This window comes from Talpa europaea, assembly GCF_964194135.1.
Source record: "Talpa europaea genome assembly, chromosome: 3".
In the NCBI taxonomy this organism is placed as follows: domain Eukaryota; kingdom Metazoa; phylum Chordata; class Mammalia; order Eulipotyphla; family Talpidae; genus Talpa; species Talpa europaea.
The window spans coordinates 144,008,281-144,031,124 of NC_140069.1; the positions used below are offsets into that span (position 1 = coordinate 144,008,281).

The 22,844-nt window shown below is 52.7% G+C and overlaps 2 protein-coding genes across 4 annotated transcripts; both read left to right on the plus strand.

Moving 5' to 3' along the window:
* Nucleotides 1-969: 969 nt before the first annotated feature.
* TMEM139 (transmembrane protein 139) lies at nucleotides 970-1,828 on the plus strand (the record flags this gene model as incomplete). Its single annotated transcript, XM_084229340.1, has 2 exons — nucleotides 970-1,217; nucleotides 1,429-1,828. Exons 1-2 carry the CDS (start codon nucleotides 985-987, stop codon nucleotides 1,826-1,828), a joined length of 633 nt encoding a protein of 210 aa, XP_084085466.1. The 5' UTR covers nucleotides 970-984.
* A 1,395-nt stretch (nucleotides 1,829-3,223) lies between these two features.
* Nucleotides 3,224-18,056, plus strand: CASP2 (caspase 2; the record flags this gene model as incomplete). Of its 3 annotated transcripts, XM_084229604.1 has the most annotated exons (12): nucleotides 3,250-3,326; nucleotides 6,576-6,726; nucleotides 7,043-7,210; nucleotides 7,356-7,437; nucleotides 7,949-8,043; nucleotides 8,251-8,427; nucleotides 13,455-13,583; nucleotides 13,710-13,800; nucleotides 13,885-13,942; nucleotides 17,392-17,552; nucleotides 17,686-17,795; nucleotides 17,925-18,056. In XM_084229604.1, the coding sequence occupies 12 exons, from the start codon at nucleotides 3,253-3,255 to the stop codon at nucleotides 18,054-18,056; spliced, it is 1,428 nt and encodes a 475-aa protein (XP_084085730.1). The 3 variants fall into 3 exon arrangements, with proteins under 3 accessions (XP_084085731.1, XP_084085730.1, XP_084085729.1); XM_084229605.1 differs by lacking the exon at nucleotides 13,885-13,942 and having other exon boundaries at nucleotides 3,224-3,326; nucleotides 17,403-17,552; XM_084229603.1 differs by lacking the exon at nucleotides 13,885-13,942 and having other exon boundaries at nucleotides 3,253-3,326; nucleotides 7,043-7,228; nucleotides 17,403-17,552.
* Nucleotides 18,057-22,844: the final 4,788 nt, after the last annotated feature.

Consider the following 22,844-nt stretch of genomic DNA (forward strand, 5'->3'; position numbering starts at 1 on the left):
GACCGGGCAGAAGGGAGGGAGGGGCCTGCGGGCTCCAGCTCCTCCCTCCTCCGGTTCCCCAACAGCCCTTAGGCGGAGCCAGGTTCGGACAGGTGAGGGAGGAACTCCTAAGACCGGAGCCCCGGGAGAGTGCTGGGATTGGGGTTGGGTGTAAGGAGAGGTTTGGGCCTTCGCAGTCTCCCACTCCTTGCTGCAGCGCTCAGGGAACACCCAACAGCTGGTTTGGGGGTGTGGGCTGCGAGTCACTGTGTTGAAGAGGAAAGAAAAGGCTTCTCTTCACCAGCCTCCCAGCCACTGTGATAACCCCAGCAGGAAACTTGAAATGTAAGTTTACTGGGTTAGAGCCAGTAGAGGGGGTGGGGGAAACCCTCATAGGTATGGGGTGCAGGTATGGGGTGTCTGGGCAGCTGTGTCCAGGCCTCTGTTGTGTCCCTGCACGCTTGCTCCCTCCAATAGGGGCATGGGCTGACTGCAGAAAATGGTAAGATGACGTCAGGGGGTGTTCTCTCCCCAACTGGGTCAGACTGGGGCCCTAGGGCCGGGGGAAGTGGGGGGGGGAGGGGTAGAGGTCCAGTTCCAGCAGTAATGGAGATAGGGCAGGGCCCGCCCCATCACCTGGATTCCAGAGAGGCCATGAGCATAGAGGCCCTAGTCACGGCCCTCCCAGGACTGGCTCCTGGGTGGTGGGGAAAGATAAAGCAGGAGAGGCTGCCTCAGGAAGGAAGAAGGAAGGGCAGCAGGCGTGCTGTGTGTCAGAACTCCTGGGCTGACTTCCTGCTCACCCTGGGTCAGCGGTGATCCAGGACAGAATGACAGACCTGGAGGGGACCCCCCCCCCCGATCATTTTTTGGACCATTTATTTGATTTGCAACTGAGAAACCTGAAACCCAACCAAGGGGTCTGACACTCCACCGCGCGCGACGCCCACCGCTGGCTCAGACACAGCCACTGTGTGTCTCTTTGCAGGTGCCTGGGGCGGGGCCATGGTGCCCAGCCAGTGGTGGGGGAGACTGCAGAAGCCGCTTCTCTACCTGTGCTGCACCTCCTTCCTCCTGGGGCTGGCTTTGCTGGGCATACGGCCGGACCTCGCCCCTGTTGCTTATTTCTTTCTCACCTTGGGTGGCTTCTTCATGTTTGCCTGCCTCCTGGTCTGTTTTCTGGAGTGGGGCTTCCGATCCAGGCAGACTGAGAGCCCGGGGGCCTCAGATGGTGCACGGTGAGTTAAGGGGCGGGCAGCATTCTGGAACCCCTTCTCCCTGTATTCCTCCCTGTGGACACTGCAACAGCGTCCACATTCCTGTGTCCCTGGTGTCCCTGAGAGGTGGGATCGCGGGCTCCGTAGCTGGGTCATTTTGCCAGGTGAAGACAGGAAGGGGGCAAAAGGCTCTTTCAGGCACCCACCAATGACTTCATTTCTTCTCCCTCAGGGACAATGAAGTCTTTGAGGTGCCAACCTATGAAGAGGCCGTGGTGCTGGAATCACAGTGCCACCCCCAAGAATCGGATCAACCACCCCCCTACTGTAGTGTTGTCATCCCCCCAGGACTAGAGGAGGCACAGCCTAGCCACCCAGAGGGGCCGAGGAGAGCCAGGCTGAAAAGGCGAGTGGTCTCAGAGGGGTCCATGGCCCTGGGCGGGAGCCCTGGAAGAACCCCAATTAGCCTTCGGCTGCGGGGATTGCGAGTCATGTCCACTGCTTCTGATATGCACAGCTTGGGTGTGCTCCCCAAGTTGGAGCCTCTGACTCCACCCCCCGCCTATGATGTCAGCTTTGGTCAGCCTGATGATGACAATGTTTTCTATGAAAACAACTGGACGCCCCCATAAGCGACTTTCCCAGGACACGTCATCTCTGCACCAGACCCACCATCCATTTGGCCAACATTCCCCAGTGCCTGCTGCCTGTCTGGAAGCTCCACCTGGACATTCCCCCGTGGGGACTGGAACCCAGAGGGGCACCAGGTGATGGCCAGCCCTTCCCTGTTGAGTCGGGGTGGCCCACTCCGGGTCTTCAGGGAGCTTTCAGTGACCTACCCAGAGCAGACAGTTCCAGACTCAGATGGAAAAGGTGCAGTGAGAAGGTCCAGGGAACCTGGAGAAGAAAAGCAGCAGCTGAGGGACAGCTGAGTCGCTGCTGCTGCGGGGACTGTCTCCAGCCCGTCCCCTGGTGTCCCGGCCTGCGAGGACCGTTACCCCCATTTGAAAAGCAAACGTCCCCGGGTTCAGGAAGACGCAACGCTTTGCACAGGGACCCGCTGCTAGTAAAGGAGCATAAAATGACTCGAGGGTCCCAGTGCCAGAGCCCCGTGTGCTCCCAGCACGAGGGGAGGGCAGCCGAGCCCGCACGCGTCTGGGGTGACCGCTGCGCGGGGTGGGGATCCCACGCGGGCAGAGTGGGGGGCCCGTGCAGCGGGGGGGGGCGGCTGCAGACAGGGCGGACTGAGAGTGGCCTGGAGAGCGCCCGGCCCCCCCGGAGGGGGACCCCCCAAAGCCACCGAAGCTGTGAGCCCCGCCGCGCGGGCAGCTGGGTCCGTCCTCCTGGGAGGGGGCGGCCAGAGGGGCGGGGGGGCCCCACGCGAGCTGTCCGGCGAGGGGCCGTCTCTGGGTCCCTCTGGGATCGCGTATGGGGGCGCGCCGTCTCCACGCCTTCAGCCTCACCCCGCGGCCCAGCGCCCCCCCCGCCTCGGGCCCCGAGGGGACCCCAGCTTCTCCGGGGCGACCGGCCGCGCCCGTGAAGGTTTCAGTCACGCGGAGCTGCGCGGCCGTCGCCGACCGGCCCCCTCAGGGAGCGCCCCTCACCCGCGGCGCGAGCGCCCGCCTGGCGCCCCCTGGCGCCCGCCTTCCGCCCTTACCGGGCCCGGCCTCGGCCTGAATAAAGCGCGGAGTCCGGCCACGCCCGCGTCCGCGACGTTCCTGCGATAGGCTGAGGGGAGGGGAGGGCGGCGCGGGGGCGGGGGCCGTGATTTCCGCGGGAAGCGCCGACCAATCACATCCCTGGGTGGGCGGGGCGGCCCTGCGCTCCGCCCCGCCCCTTCCCGTTCCGTCCGGCGCGCGCTCTCATCCCATTGGACGGCGCTTCGGCCTCGAGGGCTCTGCGCCTGCGCCGGCCCGGCGTCGCGTCCGGGTGGCGGCCGCGGCGGGGGCGCGCAGGCGCGTCGCGCGCGGCGGGCGGGGGAGGGATGCGGGGTCCGCCCGGTCTTGGGGTTTCTTGGGATTGTGGGCGGTGCGCGCTCAGCCCGGGAAAGCGGGAAATGGCGGCGCCGAGCGCCCGCTCCCGGCCCGCCCTCCGGCCCAAGGGGCTAATGGCGGCTGACAGGGGGCGCAGGTGAGTGCGAGAGGGTCGGGGGGGGCAGCGCGCCCTGGGCCCCCCGGAGCCCCGCGGGCTGGCCGGGCCGCGCGCCCCGCCGGGGGGGGCCTCAGCCCCTTGGGGGCTCGCGGGCTGCGGCGTCACCGCGGCCGCGCCCCGCGTGATCGGGGGTCGCCCGGCCTCCCCTCGCCCAGCCCGGGGGGCTCGGCAGCGGGGTTCCCGGGCCGGACCTCTTCCGCCGAGTCCCGGCTTCCCTTCGAGGGCACCCCCTGCCCCCCGGGAGGGACGGGGCTCCGGCCCCCGGAGAATCCAGGAGACCTGCAGACTCGGGGCTTTGCGCCATGCGCGTTGCGCGAAGAGCGAAGCCAGCGCGCCCCGCACCCCGGGGGCTTCCAGGGCTCCCACCGCAGGCCCCGGGCCTGAATACCTCGAGAAGGCGAGGAGGCCCCCGGGGCGCCCAGTGAGCCGGCCTCGTCCCCCGGCCCCCCATGTCCTGGCAGGCATCGCCCCAGGTAACAGAACAGGTTCATGATCCTGGCCAGACCCGCAGGTTAGTGCAGCCCCCGCGGGGCACAGACTCGCGACCCAACCCCCCGGTGCCCTTCCTGCCACCCCCTGCGCCCCCCAGGGGGCCCCGAAGCTCTGGTTGACTGCGGCCACCGTGGGAGCCCACCTGTGCGAGTCTGGGTGATGGGGAATACGGGAGGGGGCAGGTGTGTGGAGAATGGATAATGCTTCAGATGAAACCCAAGTTCTTGGCTGAAAATTCAAACCCGGAGCTTGAAAGGGTGAAGAACCGGGTGTCCAGTGAATTCTGAGTGTGGATGGGCTTGAATGGGGAGAGGCCCTTTGGGGGCACACCCCGCGATCTGAATGGAATATTTAAGGGCAGACCAAAGGCTTATTCTTGGGAAACCAAGGGAGGAGAAAACTTTGAAGAGGAAATGCTACCGGTGCTCTTTCCTCCCCTGCTGTGCGCCTCCCATTTGCCGGCTGGTTTTGTCTTTTTTTGTTTCTGGCCCCTTGTTTGGTTGCCCTGTATTCCTATCCCCACCCCCCACACAACCTCCCTCCTGGGTGACTGGGTGGTGGAAATTTTATGGAGCTTACACCTGAGAGGAGAAATCAAACATTGTGCAAAAATGAACAATGACGTAAAAATATATGTATAGGTATATATGAGTATATTTTTAAAAAAGAAAATGCTGTTGGTAAAGTAAGGTAGAAACCTGGGTGACCCTGCATGTATCCTAAAGAAATGTTCTTCTTTGTGGGTGTCCCCCCAGCCCCCAGCTGGTGTTTTAAATTAATGATAGGAAAATTATGAGCTGCAGAATGAGATGGCACAAGCCACCCACCCAAGAGGTGAGAGAGGAGTCGCATCTGACAGCACCCTCAGCCTCCAGCTCCCATTTTGGGGAACTGACCTCTCCCCTCCCAGCTCCCCACTTTTACTTGAGGACAGAGTTTCTTTCAGTACACTCACAAAGGAAGTAACCCACATGCACACACACCCCCCAGGTGGGCTCTTACAACTTAGTGTTATAAGATTCGAGAAGCTGTTAATTTAAAGGGTGCTTTGCTTCTGAATGCCCTACCTCTGGGCATGAGCGGGACTGTCATAGTATAAAATGCCTGCACAGCAGTTCAGGAGATTTTTTTCTCATTACAAGCTTCCAGCTGTGTATGATGTTATTTTTGTGATTAGCCTTGTAGCACCTATTTTTACCAGAGTTCATGTGTGTCATCCGTGTTACTGCTTTGGTGTGTTCTCAGTTGATTCTTATGCAGGGTTTTTGATTTCTCTAGATATTTCTGTGGCTGCATTTATTGGTCTGGGATAAGAGGACTATTATAATAAAACTGAAGAAAGAAGTTAAAATGAAGTTTTGAACCTCACTGTCCCAAACCCCAAATTTAACCAAAGTTGGCTGCTTTCCACTCTGGGACTGTCTCCCTGACTGCTTCTCTGCTTTGGGATCCCACGTGCTTCTTCATGGATCTCTCTGAGCGCTTCCAATACTCTGCCTTGCCTTCTTCTATAAATCTCTCGCCTAGAGTCAAGCCCAGTGCGTCGTATAAATACATGATATTTCACCGATTCTAAGATGAGAATTTCCATCTTCCCCACTTAAGCATCTTTGAAATCAGGATGCTTTTCATCTAGATTTTTTTTTTTTTAAGATTTCCCCATTTATTCAAGCACTGGGCACAGTCAGAAGCGTGGGAGGGTGAGAGAATTCACCAGAGCCAGAGCGGAGAGCAGAGCAGGCAGACTGACAAAATACATTGCTGAGGGAAGCAGCGGGCGTGGCAGGAGAGTTCTGTCATGCCATGTGGGACCCTCCCCAGGGGCTGGGGATCAAACCAGCACTGCAAAGGCCATGGGAAGCTTTGCAGCCCAGCGCTCAACTGTCGCGCCACTAGGGGAGGCCCTGGACTAGATTTTTAAGTTATAAACTGAAAATGTTACCATATCCCTTTCTCTCTGCCATCATGCCCTAACTGTTATGTATTTGGAAACTAAGTGGGCTGGCGAGTTCTAGATTTAGAGCTAGGCACATAAATGAAATACATGAAATGGGATTCATTTAGTTCATAAACAAAGGCTGATTTCTTTCCAAGCCCATAGTAGAAAACTTAAGAATCCCTGAGTAGAGACATCCCTGGTAAACAAAATTACCAGAGTAATTTAACTCTTTGAGTGATTTCCAGTTGATTATGTTGATCTTCTACCTATTTACTGTGATTTCCTGTCATTTTCTACTTTGCTCTTATAAGATCCTTATCATTTCTAGTGTCACTTTGTCACAGGAACTAAAAATCAGTTATGATTGGTATGAAGTGTGTAACTGGCTAATTTATTTTACTGTAAGATGATTTGAGTTTTTACCATTTTAAGGCATGTGAAATTTTTCTGGAGTGATCATTGCATTTGAGCCAGTAGAGGAATAATCCCTCATGAATATAAAGTGCTGATATATATATATATATATATTATTTTTTTTTTTTTTGGTCAAGATAGATAATTCCCCTAGGCAGATCATTATATAAAAATGATTTTAGTTCAGCATTCTCCAGAAAGAATTACGCAGCATTTTCTTGTGTTCAGTGGTCTTAATAATTAATACTTCCTTGTTTTTAACCAGATTCAGTTAATCTTGGTTATAGTAAGTCGTATTCTTTTTGTTCTTCCAACCCACCCTTCTCCACCCCAGTCTTTTGTGCCAAACCTTGAATTTGACAGTCCTCCGCCTTTATCCGCAGGGTGCAGGCAGTGTGTGGCATGCATCCTGACCACCAGGAGGCTCTGAGGAAGAACCGTGTGGTGCTGGCCAAACAGCTGCTGCTCAGCGAGCTCCTGGAGCACCTGCTGGAGAAGGACATCATCACCTTGGAAATGAGGGAGCTAATTCAGGTATTTGGAGGCTAAAGAGGAAAGCTAAGAAAACAAACTGGCTGTAGGCATAGGAATAGAGCATGGAAAAGGGTAGAAGCCATGTAGAGCTACAGAAGGGATGTAGCACTTCCTAAGCAAGTGAAAGTACCCTTCGGAGCACTTAATAGAAATACACAGCATTCAGCAGTATCAGGAAGGACTTCACTCTGTGGGTGTTTTTCCTGTCAAAGAAATTCTTGAGACAGATGATGAGTTGCCGCGGAGGTCTTCTGGAGACGTAGAATAATAGCGCTGGAGAGAGAAAAGGACTTCATGTTTTATTCTTGCATCTCAGGCCAAAGTGGGCAGTTTCAGCCAGAATGTGGAGCTCCTCAACTTGCTGCCCAAGAGGGGTCCCCAGGCTTTTGAGGCCTTCTGTGCGGCTCTGAGGGAGACTAAGCAGAGTCACCTGGAAGATCTGTTGCTCACCACCCTCGGGGGTCTTCAGCACGTGTTGCCTCCAGTCTGGAGCCTGAGAAATGTATGTTGTGCAGGGTGTTTTTGCAGGAAGGGGCCTTTTGCACCAGGGTGGGGGAGACTACATTTTTCTGTTTGTTTGGACTGCACTTCTCCCTCAGCCTGGCACAGCAGGTCCTGATTTCTTACAGTTGAGCTGCGACTACGATCTGAGCCCTCCCTTCCCGGTGTGTGAGTCCTGTTCGCCTCACAAGCAGCTCCGCCTGTCCGCAGGTGAGGCCCACGGGAGTGGCGGGCCCGGCGTGGCTCTTTCCTCCACCGCTGGCTGCCTGCGCCACGCTCACTCTCGTGGGTTTTGAGAACCCTTTCCTCTGAATTTGTTGGGCCAGCATGAGAGTTTGGCTGGGGGATTCATTGATCCTATTTTCCTTCTATCACAAATGGTATTTTTTATGGTGATTGGCTCTTGGAGCAACTTCTGTGGGTAGGGAAGGGAGTCCCTGTGGTCGGCCTGTTCCTCTATAAAACTGGGCTCTTTTAGATGAGAAAAGATGGCCCGTTGGGGCCTGATGACTGAGTAGCCTGGTGCCTGGAGCCAGGCTGGTGCCTGATACCCCATTCAGCCATTCGATAGACCCTGGCCAAGGGCAGAGGGTGCGGTGGGGAGCAGAGGCAGACCTTCAAATCGGGAGTGAGATATCAAAACCCTAGTCAGAGGGGTGCCTACAGTTAGATTGTGGTTCTCAGATTGATGCGTAGGTCTTTTCGGCGCTCTGTGCCACAGATACCGTGGAACACTCTCTGGACAATGGAGATGGTCCCCCCTGCCTTCACGTGAAGCCTTGCACTCCTGAGTTTTATCAGACACACTACCAGCTGGTGAGTTGCAGAATTGTGTCCTTTAAATGCCATTTAGTTTGCCCCCACATTTCCTTCCTGTTTTGCTTTCTGTGGGCATGTCTGTTTTGACCTGGTGGGGTTACGAAGATGACGATGTCTTTGTCTCCCTGGGACTTCTCATGTAGTGGGAGAGACGGAGTCCTTGTCCTCCAGAAGCTCACGGTCTTCTTGGCCTCCCCTCCCCAGGCCTATCGGTTGCAGTCCCGGCCTCGTGGCCTCGCCCTGGTGCTGAGCAATGTGCGCTTCACTGGAGAAAAAGACCTGGAATTTCGCTCTGGAGGAGATGTGGACCACAGCATGCTCGTCACCCTCTTCAAGCTCTTGGGCTACTCTGTCCATGTTCTACTTGACCAGACTGCACAGGTACACGAGGCAGAGATCGCTGGTGTAGCCAGCAGAGAGTGGGCAACGCTGGGCCAGGACGTCTGCTGCTCTGCCCACTGGGCTATTTTCCCTCCTTACCTTTTTATTTGCTCCCTCTGCCTCTCACCTTGTGGTGAAGTATAGAAGAGTTGGGGCATCCGCTGCTTAGCTGTTGGCCTCTGCGGCCGTGCGCTCCCTGAGCCGTGATATAGTCTAGGGTTGGCTTCGCCCTTCTACAGGTTCAGAAACTTGACTCCTAAATACTCAGGAAGTGAGTGATGAGATTTACCCAGCCAACTGAGAAGAGATATTTATAGTCAATACTACACAGGACATTTCCTTCTTGGATACTGTTACTTAGGAGTCTGGTGTTTTTCTAAAGATCACTGTGACAGATCATATTCTTACAAATGGAAGTTTGTTAAGAATTGTCCTGGTAAATGCCATTTTGTAGCAGTTTAATGAATTAATGTGCAGGGAGATTCCTTACCGTTGTCAGTTATGTGGTCCCAAGACAGATGTTAGGCTTTTTTACTTTCTGGACCTGATTCCTGTGCCTCGTGAGCATGTCCATGATGGGTAATATTCCCTGTGAACCTCAAATTCCTGAGTTGCACGACTCACTTGGTTACCGCTATTATTTCTGTTTTGAAATCTGTAATTGCCTGTTGTAAAATTTGATACTAAATCTGTATTTTGATTCCAGAATAATAGTACTTCTCAAACTTGCCTTTGGAAATGTCAGTGGTAAAATTAAAATTTGGGGGAGAGTCACATTGATCTGTCCAGGTGGGGAATCTTTGTTTCGTCTTCATTGCTGTCTGCGGCCTGTTTCTCAGCTGTCCTGCGTCAGTGAGAACAGTTTCTGGGAAGGCAGTTCTCATCGCTCGGCACCTGGGTGCTGTCATTTTCCTGCATGTTTGCCGGCTTCCTGATCAGCCCCTGCAGAGAGGTAGCCCGCCTTTGCTTCAGAACTATACAGCTTCTATTCATCAGATGTTCAGGTCGGTTGTATGCTTTCCGCTGAGGTCTGCTGGACATGAAGGGGGCGAGGAGGGGACAGTAGTCATGTTTCCTGCAGAGAGAGTCCTGTTAGAAAGTCACTGACAAGATGAATGTATTTCTATTTCTATACAGGTTTGGTCTTGTCATTCCTTTTACTAGGGATTTGTTATCTCATGGTTTTCCAAATTGCGTGTAGTTGATAAGGATCGTCCATGCTGGACAGTTGAAGATACAGCCCAGCATCGCCAAATCAGCTCTACACCCTTGTGTTTTCAGAGACATTAAGTAGATTTGACAGGCCCATGAGCCCACTTCATAGACACATAGCTAGTTATGCTGAGACTGATCGACATTCGAGGGCTTTTATTGTTTAATTCTCTGGTAACACTGCTCTCCACCTGGAATTGTAGAGGTAAAGTTTAAGCACATAGCGGGGAGAGGGAGGTACTGGGTTAACCTCCAGAGATTTTAACAATGTGGACTGTGATTTCAAGGACCTCAGTTAGCTGAGTCCTGACATCAGCAAAAGAGAAAGCACGTACCCTATATTCCTGAGGACCAAGCAGGGTTAGAGACCGTGTCCTCTACAGCAGCAAAGAATTGCCTCAGGTCAGGAGCCTTAGTAAAGGACGAGAGATTTGAGCTGACCTGGAAGGGCAGAGGCTACTAAAGCGAGGCACTGGTGCAGGACCCTTCGCAGGTGGGACGGTGGGTAGACAAGAAATGTGTGTGTGTTAGGGACATAGTGGGTAAAGGAGTACCAAGAAGATGGGAAATGAAGGGCCAGGATGCACAGGGCCTTGAATGTCTGTCTCCCCCACTTTCTTGTCTTGCTATTAGACCACCTTAGTAATTTGTGAACAGAAGGGTGATGCATTCACGGTGATGGTTAAGAGAGGTATCCTGTACCCTGGTTCTTATATAAATAAAATCTTAAAAAAAAAAAAAAAAAAGAGGCTAATCCAATACCACTGTCAGGAATGAAGTAGAAACCTGTAGCCAAGAATCCAGTTTGGAGTTAGTACAATGCCAATAAAAGATGGTAAGGGCCTGACCAGCCTAGCAGGCCAAAAGGGAGAGGGTTTATGGGCATAATAGTTAAGGGTGTGGCGCTCTGCCAGGGCTTGGTAGTTACAGGGCTACAGAAGGAGCAGGATGGAGAGATTTAAGGTGAGGAATTGAGGGCCTCAGGGTGTCAAGACCAAAGATGTGAACTTGGGGATTACATTACCTGTGAAAGGAAAATAAGTAATCAGAGAGTATGAAATCTCTGAGAAACAGGCTAGAATAACAAAAGCAAAAAGGCTTAGGACTGAACCTTGGGCTATAGCTCTCCTTGGTGAGATATCTCTAACTAATCCTCAGCTTTAGAGACTGAAAAATGTGAGGACATGGCAGAATCCATTTCTGACAGTGGCCAGTTAAACTCCCCACTACGGGTAAAGCCTGGTAGTTCCAGTGGGGATGCTTACCTGATGCCCTGGACATCTGCACCAGACTATTTCTCCCTGGAAGCCTCTCAAGGCTCTATTCTTTATTATCTAATACTAGGTGAACAAAGAAACAGAATGGGGGAAAACTTAAGATCCTCTTCCCCCCATTACACTTTTCTGACTAGAGATAATTCCATTAAAAATGGAAAATGGTATCTCAGAGACCTCTCCTCCCTTGATGGTGCTGGAGAGAAGGCTGCGGTTCTCACTGTGTATGTCCATTTTCTGCATCATCAAAGCCTCTCCTCATCCCATCTCCCTCCTGGGGTCACTGGTTCTAGAATTACCACTTATATATTAGAAAATGAGATCCATTTGAAGTCGTGACTTCCCTTTTGCTGTGTGGTTTTGGCTTTTGACTTGCATTTGGGTCACAGACTGCTTTGAGAATGTAGGAAAAGCCACGGGTCATTCCTGGAAAATAAAGCTGCCCATAAAATTTTGTGTGTAATTTCAGAGGCTTCCCGCGTTATTCTTTTCTGGGGTCCCAGCCCCCAGGCAAAAGCACATGCAAGAGTTACGAACTCTGCTATTTATAGAAGTACTGCAGTCTTCTCAGAAATAAATCTATAGGTACTATTTTAAGCTATGCAACTTTTGGAAAAATTCCCCCAAATGACTAATCCCCATTTATTGACTGGTTTAGTCTTATTAAATTCAGTTATAAAGCGTGGGCGTTCATGTTTTGGGCTTTGTTGTCCTTTATTAACTGACCTAATAATCTTACTCAACTTTAAAATGCTCGAGAGTAGGTGCCAAGCATATATTTTTATTTCCTTTTTAGAACAAAATTAACTTCCATTACTATATATTAAGTTTTACTATGGTAAATCCCAGAGGGTCATTAGTACATATCTGTCCTCTTGAGACTATCTACTCTCGAAATAAATGGTATCTTTTTTGGATCTCTTATTGCATTAAGATTTTCAGAAAATCTCCTAGAAAATACATACTTTTTCAGAAAACCAGCTTCTCCATTTCCAATTAGTTGCAGACTTACAAGTTTGTTTTGTTTTTTTTTCATCTGAAGTCCCAATTATCTGCAGCAAGAACTGATCTAAACAGATTAATAATTCTCAAACGTTCCCATGTCCGAATCACCTGGGGCCTGTAAAAACACAGTTGCTGGGACCCAAGACACTACCTCTCCTACCGGGTCCAGGGGGTGCAGATGCTGCTATGGCGAGGCTCACCCCAAGATTCCACACATGTCATATGACGGCTGTTCATATGGGGCCGTGTGGAGTCGCTGTTAGAGATGTGTGTGCTGAAAAGGTCCACCTAGAATTTGCTTCATTGTGTTTCACTCAAGTGCATAATAAAATGAACTTGTTTTTTCTCTGCTCATCTCAGAGAGGAGAGAGGACCTAGGCATCTTGAGTTTTCAAAGGAGACGTAGGCGTAACAGTTTGACTCAAATTATTATGCTATTAGAATAATTTTCCATTGAGTGGGCCAGTACATTCGTGGATGGTACTTAGTGGGAGATAAACAGGACTCCTGAGGTAGACTACACAATTGGCCAGGAAGAGGCGTAACTGAAAAAATGCTAACGTCATTAGCATTAGAAGAACATGCACCTGATAGTAATGTGGGTCTTTGAGATATGTACTAGACAGGTACAAGTTCTTTCTCTGCAGTATCTCATTTAATCTTCACAAATGGAGCAAATTAATTTCCAATTATCTTCTTCCAAAACGAGCATTGGGGCGCCCTGCAGATGCCGGACCTGGGCACCACAGATGCAGCTTCTCGGCGGCACCTGTGACAACGGGGCGGAGAGAAAGTGGCTATTTCTACGCTCAGTGCTTAGAACCGTGAGCACTAAGAATGGTTTGTAGCCAGACATTCCTATGGAAAAAGAGGGGAAAAACAACCAGTGTTAGTGCTTGAGGAGCTAAGTAGCTTTTCCAGTTACGGAGTCAGAGGTCAAACCTCTGTCCGTCTGATACTATTGCCCATGATATAGGCAAGGCCCTGAGTACTGCGTGCTCTCCCCAAACTGCATGTTTTGACAGACGTCCGCTCTGTCTCCGGGAAGTGGCTGTTTCCTACCTCAGGCAGCCGAGCGGTGCTGCTGGTCTCTGCACTCGGGCTCCATTAGCCTTTGTCTGTTGTCTCGTTACTGTCTTTCTCTTACAGGCGTGTTGCTCACTCACAGCTCCCCTGGGGTCCCCCTTTGCCATTTATAAAGGAGGGCGCCTGCTCTGAGGCACGAGATGATTGATGAGTGGGGGATGGATGGTTTATGGCGGGCTTCGTTAGTAACTTGCTTGCTTCTTAACATATCTCTGTAAATCCGTGAATTCTGTGAAATTATAGTCAAAATTCTGTGTCTGAAGGCAGACATTTTTCTACTGCAGCCACAGCCTGTTAATTTAACCTCTTGAGCCCCTGACTTATCACTGACCACAGGGAAATGCCGAAGACATTTCCTCTTCTAATCGCTTAGGCTTTTAAACAGACACCAAAGAAAACCTTATGTTGGTGCTAACTGTGGTGATGACACTCCGGGTGTCTTTCTTCTAGGAGATGCAGGAGAAGCTGCAGGATTTTGCCCAGTTACCTGCTCACCGTGCCACCGACTCCTGTATCGTGGCACTTCTCTCTCATGGTGTGGAGGGCGGCGTCTACGGTGTGGACGGCAAGCTGCTTCAGGTGTGTGCCCTTGTGGCCAGCAGCCGCTGGGTGCAGCCACCTCGCCTCCCCCTTCTCTCTGTGTGGCTGCTGTCACATGGAGGAGCCCGGACACCCAGAAGCTCACCGCCTTCTTTCTCTTGGCAGCTACAAGAAGTTTTTCGGCTCTTTGACAATGCCAACTGCCCGAGCCTCCAGAACAAGCCGAAAATGTTCTTCATCCAGGCCTGCCGTGGAGGTGAGTGCCCTGCAGAGCGGCACCTGGGTGGCGGCTCCAGGGCGGCTTCCCACCAGCTCTCACTGTCCTGTTTGCTCCTCTCAGGTGCTATTGGATCCCTTGGGCACCTTCTGTTCACTGCTGCCACCGCCTCTCTTGCTCTGTAAGTGTCTCCCAATGCATGGGGTGAGCTGGGGCTTGGGCAGCCTTGGCTCTCAGGCTGTCAAGCTCTCTGCAGCGCCGTGTCCTTTTCCCAGGACTCTTTAGCGGTGTCTTTGTCATCTTTCCTGAGAACTTGGACTCTTTTCTGTGCTTATTAACCTGGATGTACTTTTTTTTGTTACTCATTCCAGTTAAAGGTTTCTCTGTCTCTTGCGCCTCTTCTCTCGCCCCTTCCTTTCTGCCCTGCTCCCCGCCTTCCGCAGCCTCCTTTGACTTCTCTTTTAACCTGCTCTTCCATTCTTGCGCCTTCCTGCTCTGTCATCCTGTGCCCTGCAGGACAGCCGTGGAGTCACGCTCTTTCCTGAGCTGCTTCCAGTCGCTTCTCTCCTGCATGTGATGCATTTTACCCCCTCAAAGGCCAGGACTCTGTGACAAGGCTCCAAAGACTCAAAGGCTTTCTTCCTGTGACTGTTTGTGTCAAGCTAGAGAAGTGACTCATTGTCCCCCTACCTTGGCTTCCTCGATATAAAATGAAGCTAATGAACAGGCCTACTTTTAGGGTGTTGTGATGATTGAGTGAGAAACACATATAAAGGATTTACTTAGCATACACCTGGCTCCCAGTAAACCCGCTGGAAAATGCCAGCTCTTCCTGTTAGCTTCTGATCCATGGCCTCGAGGGGCTTATAGTTTAGATTAAAGGTCTCTTTGTCTAAACATTCCATTCTTTTCTTTTTTTTAAAAGATTTTATTTATTTATGCATATAAGAGCTGGAGTGCAGGCCAGAGATGTGGGGGTGAGAGGATTCACCAGAGACAGAGTGGGGAACAGATCAAGCAGATCGACCGAAGTACACTGCTGGGCGTGACAGGAGAGGTCTGCTGCGCCATGTGGGTTGCTTCCTGGCCAGCCTAGGGAATCAAACTCATGCTGCAGAGGCTGCGGAGAGCTTCATAGGTTGCATCTTAACTCCTTGCGCCATCAGGGAGGTTCAGTGAATATAAGTGGTTAATGTTGTTTTCCTCTGACTCCCACCAAAGATATAATTTATTAAGATCCTACGAGATGACTAGATCACACCTGGAGTGACCACAAAAGAAAATGTGTTCTCTCTTTCTAAGGAGCCCACCAGTTGCTGAGAAAAATACAGCAAATCTACGTGAAGTAACAAGAATAGTTCAAAGGCCCTGGGTGAGCAAGGGTGAAAATGAGTGAGGTAGAACTAAATCCAAGGAGTAAGCAATAAGAAATAGGTCATCTTAAATCAGTTTAACACGAAGGAGTTTTGTAGAAGCTTAATTTGGAGAAGATTTATGTAGGTGAGGAATGGCAAACCTTTCAGAGGGGATGGAAGAGCCACTGTAACCAGCACACGAAGATTGACAGTACACATCCCCCCTCCCCACAAAACATGGTGAGCAAGGAGTTCGTGCAGGTCTAGTTATAAAGCCATATCTGGGGACTCCCTGATGGCGCAGGGGTTAAAGTCAGTGCTATCAACCTATCACTAGGCACTGTAGCATGAGTTCAATCCCTTGCCAGGGAGCTACCCACACAACGCAGCAGACCTCTCCTGTCTAGCCCTCTCCTCCCCTCAGCAGTGTATTTCAGTCAGTCTGCCTGTTCTACTCCCCACTCTGTCTCTGATGAATCCTCTCGCCCCCTCACACCTCTGGCCTACACCCTAGCTTTTATATGCATAAATAAAAATAAATCTTTTTTTAAAAATTTAGAAAATTTTAAGTAAATAAATAAAACCGTGTCTGTACGTGTAGAGACATGTCTGCCCCCCATGGGGCAGATCCAGCCAATCATAAACCTTAGTCACAGCTGAGATGTTGAACTTCAGCAGATAACAGGGCTGAGCCGTTAGAAGCTGAAGCAGGAAAAACTGTGATGACTTTTTCTAGGACGGTGGCCGTGGCAGGAGCTGTGCTGAAAGTATGTGAGGGCAAGGACTTGTTATTCACCTGCCATAGCTCGGGCCCAGAACTCTGCTGACACAGGCAGCACTGAGTAAATATTGAGTAATGGATGAAAATTAATCTGCCTAAAAACCTGGAGCAATAATGTGGAAAGCAGGTGTGAGGATATTGGGGTGAACACCAGTAACGTTTATTGACGAGGAGCTTCGATGCGAGTGTACAAGAGGGTGCGAGGCAGCATTTAGCTGCGCCTGCCCCTGTAGGGTGCATTACCGCGCAGTGAAGTAAGTGCTCCTCGCGGTCGCCCTTCTGGAATCCAGAGAGCGCGCATAAGATCTGTATAGGGAGAACACGCTCAGAACTGGGGTGATAGGAATCTTTCGCCCTGCCTCTCAACTTCTCTCTGCCGTTGTGCCCTGAGGCCACATCTGCACTCATCTCTCTTCTGCTGCCTTAGTTAATTTAATTGGTGTTTGTGGAACAACCACCTCTCCCGCAGCTGACAGGCTCCTGGAGGGGAGTGAGCTCCACCCCCGGGGCATTCTAGAACAGTGCCTGTCATGGGCATCTAGTCTCCAAACTTCTTCAGGTCACCCCTGCGAGCAAGCTCCCCAACCCCGCACCCCAGAATGGGCATGGGGTGGGCAACCTGTGCCAGCGAGGGCACCACCTCCACCTCTGCTGCCCTCACCTTACCACCCACAGCACCCTGCCCACCCCTCAGACATAACGTCATCAAAATACACACCTGTCTGGAGGTACCCGAGGCCTGGGTCAGCAGGTGGGACATGTGCGCAGGGGGTGTTGAGATGCCCCTGCTGGAGTTGAATGATGTGTTCTTTTTTGATTGCTTAGGAGAAAATACTCCTGTTATCCCAATTTTGAGTGTTTCCTCTAAAATTTCTCTTAAATCTTGGCTGCCTGCTAAATTTGGCTTATGAAATTAGAAAGGTAAATTAAGTTAATTACATAAAATGTTTATATACAATTTAAAATATTGGAAACACTTTGGAAACAGCTGATCCATGCTTAGTTTTTCAGTTTTTTTCTGTGGATACATAGATTCGAAGTGGTGATATTTATACAGCCTGTGGGTAGTAATGTCATTTGGGGTTTATTAACTTTTTTTTATGTAATGGAATTAAATGTATCAGTATTTTATGACTGAGCAACAAAAAGCACTGTGACTTCCAGGGGTCCTGCTGAGTGAACGAGGACTCGTGGCTGTAGGTGGTTTGCTGTGCGTGGACGCGGAGTCTCTGACTCACACTTTTCCTGTCTCACACGGAATAGAGGGTGCTCAGGCATGTGCGTGGCGCAAGCTCGGGCCGCGCACCGGCGGCTCCCCCTGAGCAGTGGAGCGGTGATGCGCCCTGGGAAAGGCGTGGGAGTAAATGACATTTGACTTTTAGCCCCTCAGCCCTCGGTCGAGGCCGCAGCTGGAAGTGGCTCTTCCCGGTCAAGGTTGCAGGAAACTTGCCCCGAGAGAGATGGGAGGAAATAACATCTTATCCTCTCTGTCTGCCCTTCTGCAGATGAGACCGACCGAGGGGTTGACCAGCAGGACGGGAAGCAGCACGCCCGGTCCCCTGAGTGCGAGGAGAGCGATGCTGGCAGAGAGGTGCTGCTGAAGGTGCGGCTGCCCACGCGCTCGGACATGATTTGTGGCTATGCCTGCCTCCGAGGTACTGTGCGTTCTAGAAGGTTGAGCCTAGAGCGTCCTCTCAGACTCGCACTCCCCAAGCTGGGCGTGCAGTGCAAGTCTGCTGGGGCGCGCTGGCAGTGAGGGGCTCCTGTGACCTGCTGCCCTACTTGCAGGGACGGCCGCCATGCGCAACACCAAGCGGGGTTCCTGGTACATCGAGGCCCTCACCCAGGTGTTCTCCGAGCGGGCTGGTGACACGCACGTGGCCGACATGCTCGTGAAGGTAAGTGGCTCTGCTTGGCCCGGGCTCCGCCCCTCTTCCCCTGCGCCGCGCAGGGCCCTCTGCCTATCCTGTCCTGCTGGCCTGGGACAGCAGCTTCTCAGACTCGGCCTCTGCATTCCTCCCGCCCAGGTGAACGCGCTCATTAAGGAGCGGGAGGGCTACGCTCCTGGCACCGAGTTCCACCGCTGCAAGGAGATGTCTGAGTACTGCAGCACCCTGTGCCAGCACCTCTACCTCTTCCCGGGACACCCGCCCACATGAGGCCCTGTGGAGCCATCGAGGGAGGCCACCGCACCGCCCGAGGACGCTTTCTGTTCCTCCCCTCAGGGACTGGGACTCTCCCAGCCTCTGTCATGCCTGCCCGCCGAGTCTGGGAGGACAGGCAGCTCCTGTGTGCTCCGCCTTCCTCGCGGCTCTGGCTGAACTTGTGACAGGGGTGTGGACTGCCGGGGATGCCATGGACACGGTGTCTCTGGGGAGGGGGCAGGTGGCTTCCTTCTTGCCGGTGTTCAGTTCCTGCCCACGGGCTTCTGTGGGTGGCTCCTGGGTGGTTGCTTTGGTTACATCCATGACGAGGTCTCAGAAGGCAGTTCCTCTTTCTTTCCTCTCCCACCCGCTTGGCCCTGGAGTGAGTTTGAAAAGTGTCCTTGCTTGACGTAGGCGTTTGGTTGCGTTTGGTTTCGTTTGGTTTCAAAGGGGCAGACAGGACTGGAGCCACACGACACGTGTGTGGGCACAGCCCGCGCCCCCTCTGCCTCCAGGTCCAGGGTGCAAGGACGCCTCTCCACCCCACACTTGGCTCCTCTGGGCTCTAGGAGCCCAACCTTTTGGCTGATGTTCAGGCCTAGGGGGGCCCTTGTCTGTAACTCACTCATCTTTGCCCGGGGACGTTCCAAAGACCTTGTCGTGAGCTGCTCTTCCTCCAAGCAGTGTTGCTGAAATAAGCCCCTCAGAGGCGCCAGCAGAGGAGAGGGGGCGCGTCCCTGAACCCTGCCACCCTCTGCCTACGAGAGGTCCCTTTCTAGAAAGTCTTCCTAGGTGTTGTTTCGTTCTGTTTCTCCCTGTCTGCTTCATTTCACCCTCATTTCAGGTTTCATCCTTCCCCAAACCTGCTAAATACGACCTCACTGGGCCATTTGACTGCTCAAGGGAAGAATGTAGAGGCCATGTTCCTGCCTCCTGCTCAGTGTTACGTCCCCTTTGGTTTTGTTCAGCTTATGTCTCCTGCTCCTTCTGGCTCCATTTCAGGAAGCCCACTGTCGTAGATGTTGTGTATTTATGCCAGGCGCGCGCTTTATCTGTGCGTCTGTAGAGTTCTTAAAGAGCTTGCCTGTTCTTTAAAGCCTTCTCTTTTACTTCCATTCTCGCCCCCTCCATATACTTTTGGCTTGGGGGTTTTAATATAAATCTGATCATGTCAATCCCTTGCTTAGTAGCCTTTGGTTTTCTGTTACACCTTAAATAAAATCCATACTCCTGACGTTGGCCCGCAAGGCTCTGCGTTCTGGCCCCTGCCTTCCCCTTGGACCTCACCAAGTACTCGTTTCCCTCTGCCAAGCCCCGGGGTTTGCTTTGTTTCTCCAGCTTTCTCAAGTCCCTGCTGCCAGACCAGCACAGGCCCTCCTGGGGGTCTGCTGAGCTGCACCCTCCGCTCTCTGGGCTTGGACTCATCTTGGCCAGGGCGTAGCCTGAATGCCTCGTTCCCAAGGAGGTTCCCAGCCCCTCTGTCCCTGAACAGGCTTCTGTGTTTTATTCCTGTGCCTGTCTGTTTCCTTCATCACACTTGCCACATGTATTTGCTTGCTTCACCTATTCATTTCTGTCTCCCCTACTAGGTTGTAAGCTCCATGGGGACCGAAACCTTCTCTCTCAGTCACTAATAGGGGCCCAATGCCTGGCATGTGTCGATCTTCAAGAAATGTTACAGGAAGAAACCTACTGGGATCCTACTTTTTTACAACATTCCCTCTCAGCATGCACAGTGAACGTATCTGTTCTCTATATTTTTTCCGTGTGTTTCGTTTTATCCACTGGTATCATTAGCTCCTGAAGGCAGCGGTCACTTGGGAGACGACTCCCTGCCGTCTCCCCCGGCACCTGGCTCAGTGCCCGGCCTGCAGGAGTTCAGGTGCTCAATGAATACTTGCTCTGAGCCAGGTGGTTCCCGGGGCTTGTTGCCAAGCCCTGCCCTTGGGTCAGTACCATATGGAAGTTTTGGGTGACGGGACCTTCCCACTGCCAGGATTTTGTATTCTACCAGGTGCCAAATAAATGTTCATATTTATTACTGATGTGTGCCCCATGTCTCTGTCTATAGATATCCGCCTCCTAAAGGCCACGTCCTTCACTCCCTTAGCCCCTCCTGCCTTTCTCACCCCCGCCCAAGGCCTGCCCAGAGCAGAGCCCCCTCTTACCTTGCTGCTGGATCTCCACATCGGCAGGTGCCGGCCCTTGGTTGTCACGGCCATAGGCAATTGCCCAAAATGCGGCCGGCACTGGGGTTTCTCTCAGTCCCAGGAGATGGAAGAGTCCCTGGGCCGCATGGGGGGAAGTAGGGGGATGATGCTGTAGCTCCCCCAGTCCAAGCTGGATTTGAGGTACACCAGGTGGGGTTAAGTGTAAGAAGTCCAGGGCCTGGCGGTGGGGGGGGGGGCAGAGGCTGTAAGTGGGGGCTCCTCGGGCACGACGCTTGGGAAGTATGTGGGCCTGGCGCAGCGGGTGAGCCAGCACAGACTGGGAGGTTGGGGAGAGATGGGGGTTCTGCAGGGCCGGTGTTTGGCAGCAATCCCGGGCCTGGTACGTTCACTGTCAGTTCAGGCAGACAGACAAAGAAGAGTCCTGGAGCACTCAGTGGCTTTCTTGGGCTTGAATGCTCTTTCTGCGCCAGTCGTTACCACACAAGCCTGCGGGCTAGCAAGGCGGGAGGTGAGGGTGGTGCCCGGGAGGCTGACAGGCCTCCTAGTCCCCGGCGAATCTTCACTCTTTGGACTTTCTCTGGCTGCTTCTCCTGGTCCTGCCTCCCTGTAGTCACTCTCCTCTAGTAGCCATTCCGCTGCTGCCGTCTCTGTGACGCCACCATCATGGCCGCAGCCTCCAGGCTCAGCTGTGACCACTCACGCATGCCCACACCACATTCCAGGTGTCCACCATCAGGCATGCTTGCCCCAAGCCCAGGCTCCCGAGAGCCTCCTGCACTATCAGCTGCAGGTGATAGCCATAAAGGCCGGTGTTGTAAAAGCCTGACCATCTCATTTACCCTCCAGGCAGTGTGGCAGGAAGCAGCTGGGGGACACTGAGGACCAGGAGGAAGAGCAAACATTACTTGAGCTGTGTCTCGCCACCAGGTCAAGGAAGGGCAATGGCCTGATGGACCCCAGTGGTGAAGAGCCAGGACAAGCGACCTGAAACAGTCGGCTACACTCTGGAGAGGGTCTGAAATGCCTGGAGCAGGGGCGGGAGGAGGTGCCACCTCCTCGGGTGGGGAGGCTGCTGGAGGCCTGCAGAGCGCCTGGCTCAGCTGAATCCCTTGTCCTTCCCACCCCGCCCTTGAATAAGGGTATCGGGTTGAGTTTCAGCTCTTTCCCTTCCCCCTGCTTCCCTCTGCCAGAGGATTCTCTTCTAAAATTATCCCCCCGCCCTGAGCCGGGGCTGCCCTTCCCTGCTGCCCTCCCCCAGCTGCTTCCTCCAGTGGGGAAGAGGAAACAGGAAGAAATGAAACCCACCGGCTGTCCCTGGAGGGAAGGGTCCCAGTGTGAGGCGGCTGTCAGCCCCGACCCTCCGAGCTCCCCAGGAGGGGATTGGGGAGGTCAAAGGCTTCAGTGTGCCCCAACTTCCCCACAGTCCACAGGACAGTCATTTTCCTTTTTCAGAAGAGGCAATCAAGGCTCAAGAGACCGCAATCATTTAAAAAGTAACGAAGCAAAGCAGTTTCCAGGGTACGGACTCCAGAATTAATCAGAAGTTGAATGCTGGCTCGGCCTTTAAGAGGCCTCAGGTAGCTGCCCTCACTGGACCTCGGCCCCCTTAGCTGAAAGTGAGGAAACGGCTTCCACCTCACAGGCCTCTGAGCATTAAATGTGGTGATGCCAGCAAGGCAGGCGACGTCATTGTGTTGTAGAGCAACCCCGATACAAAACGGGGTGCCTGACTGTGGGTCCTCACCCGCGCGCTTAAAAGGACTTATCAATGCTCTACTGCAGGCACACGTGAAAGGTTAATAAAAGGTTTATTTACAAGGGAAGGGGAAATGAGGAAATATACAGCTCTGGGAGAAAAGCGGGAGACAAAGTTTTAAATGAGTCCTACCCGATCCGCCGATCTGGAACCCCAAAATGGCGCTCTGAGAGCTGGCCGCCAGCCAGGAGCGGTGAAGCCGGGAGGCGAGTGATCGCGAGCCAGAGAGAGCCCTAGGCCCACGTGTTTGGTTTTTTATATCCAACCTGGCTGCCCAACTCCACCCTCCGGTCCCAGCCACCCTCCCCTTGGTGGTGATGGGATTTGTCTTCCCCAATGTCCTGATGGTTTTAGTCTGGAGTGGGGGTGGAGTCCACAAAGCCTGTATGGGATTAACTCAGGACATCACTTCCCCCTAACAATTGCATCACAGATGCGTGATTGCGTTGACTGTCTCCCAGAATGGCTTCCTTTAGTACCGGTAACGTTCCTTCACAAGGCATTCTGTTATCAGCTTGATCCTCTAAGCGACTGCCTTTCTGAGGAAACTGAGGTGGGAAAGCGAGACAAGACTGTCAGCTTAAGTGTAAACTCTTAACTGGCAAATTAACTTCTGTGACTTTTTTCCTAGCATGAGATTTTTTTTTCTCCCTTTTTTTGGGCTGCAGATGTGTCCCCTTTGAGCTGGGAGACAGTCTGGAACCAAAGATTTTATTCCCTCTTAGTCTAGTTAGGTAGAGACCAGGGACAAGTGTACCATGTTAGAAAAGCCAGAAGAGGGAGAAAGAGTCCTGTCGGGCTGTGGGGAGGCCCTTGTGTGCAGGCCAGGGGAGGAGCCAGGCTCCTCAAAGCACCTGGAAAGCAAAGTCCAACAAG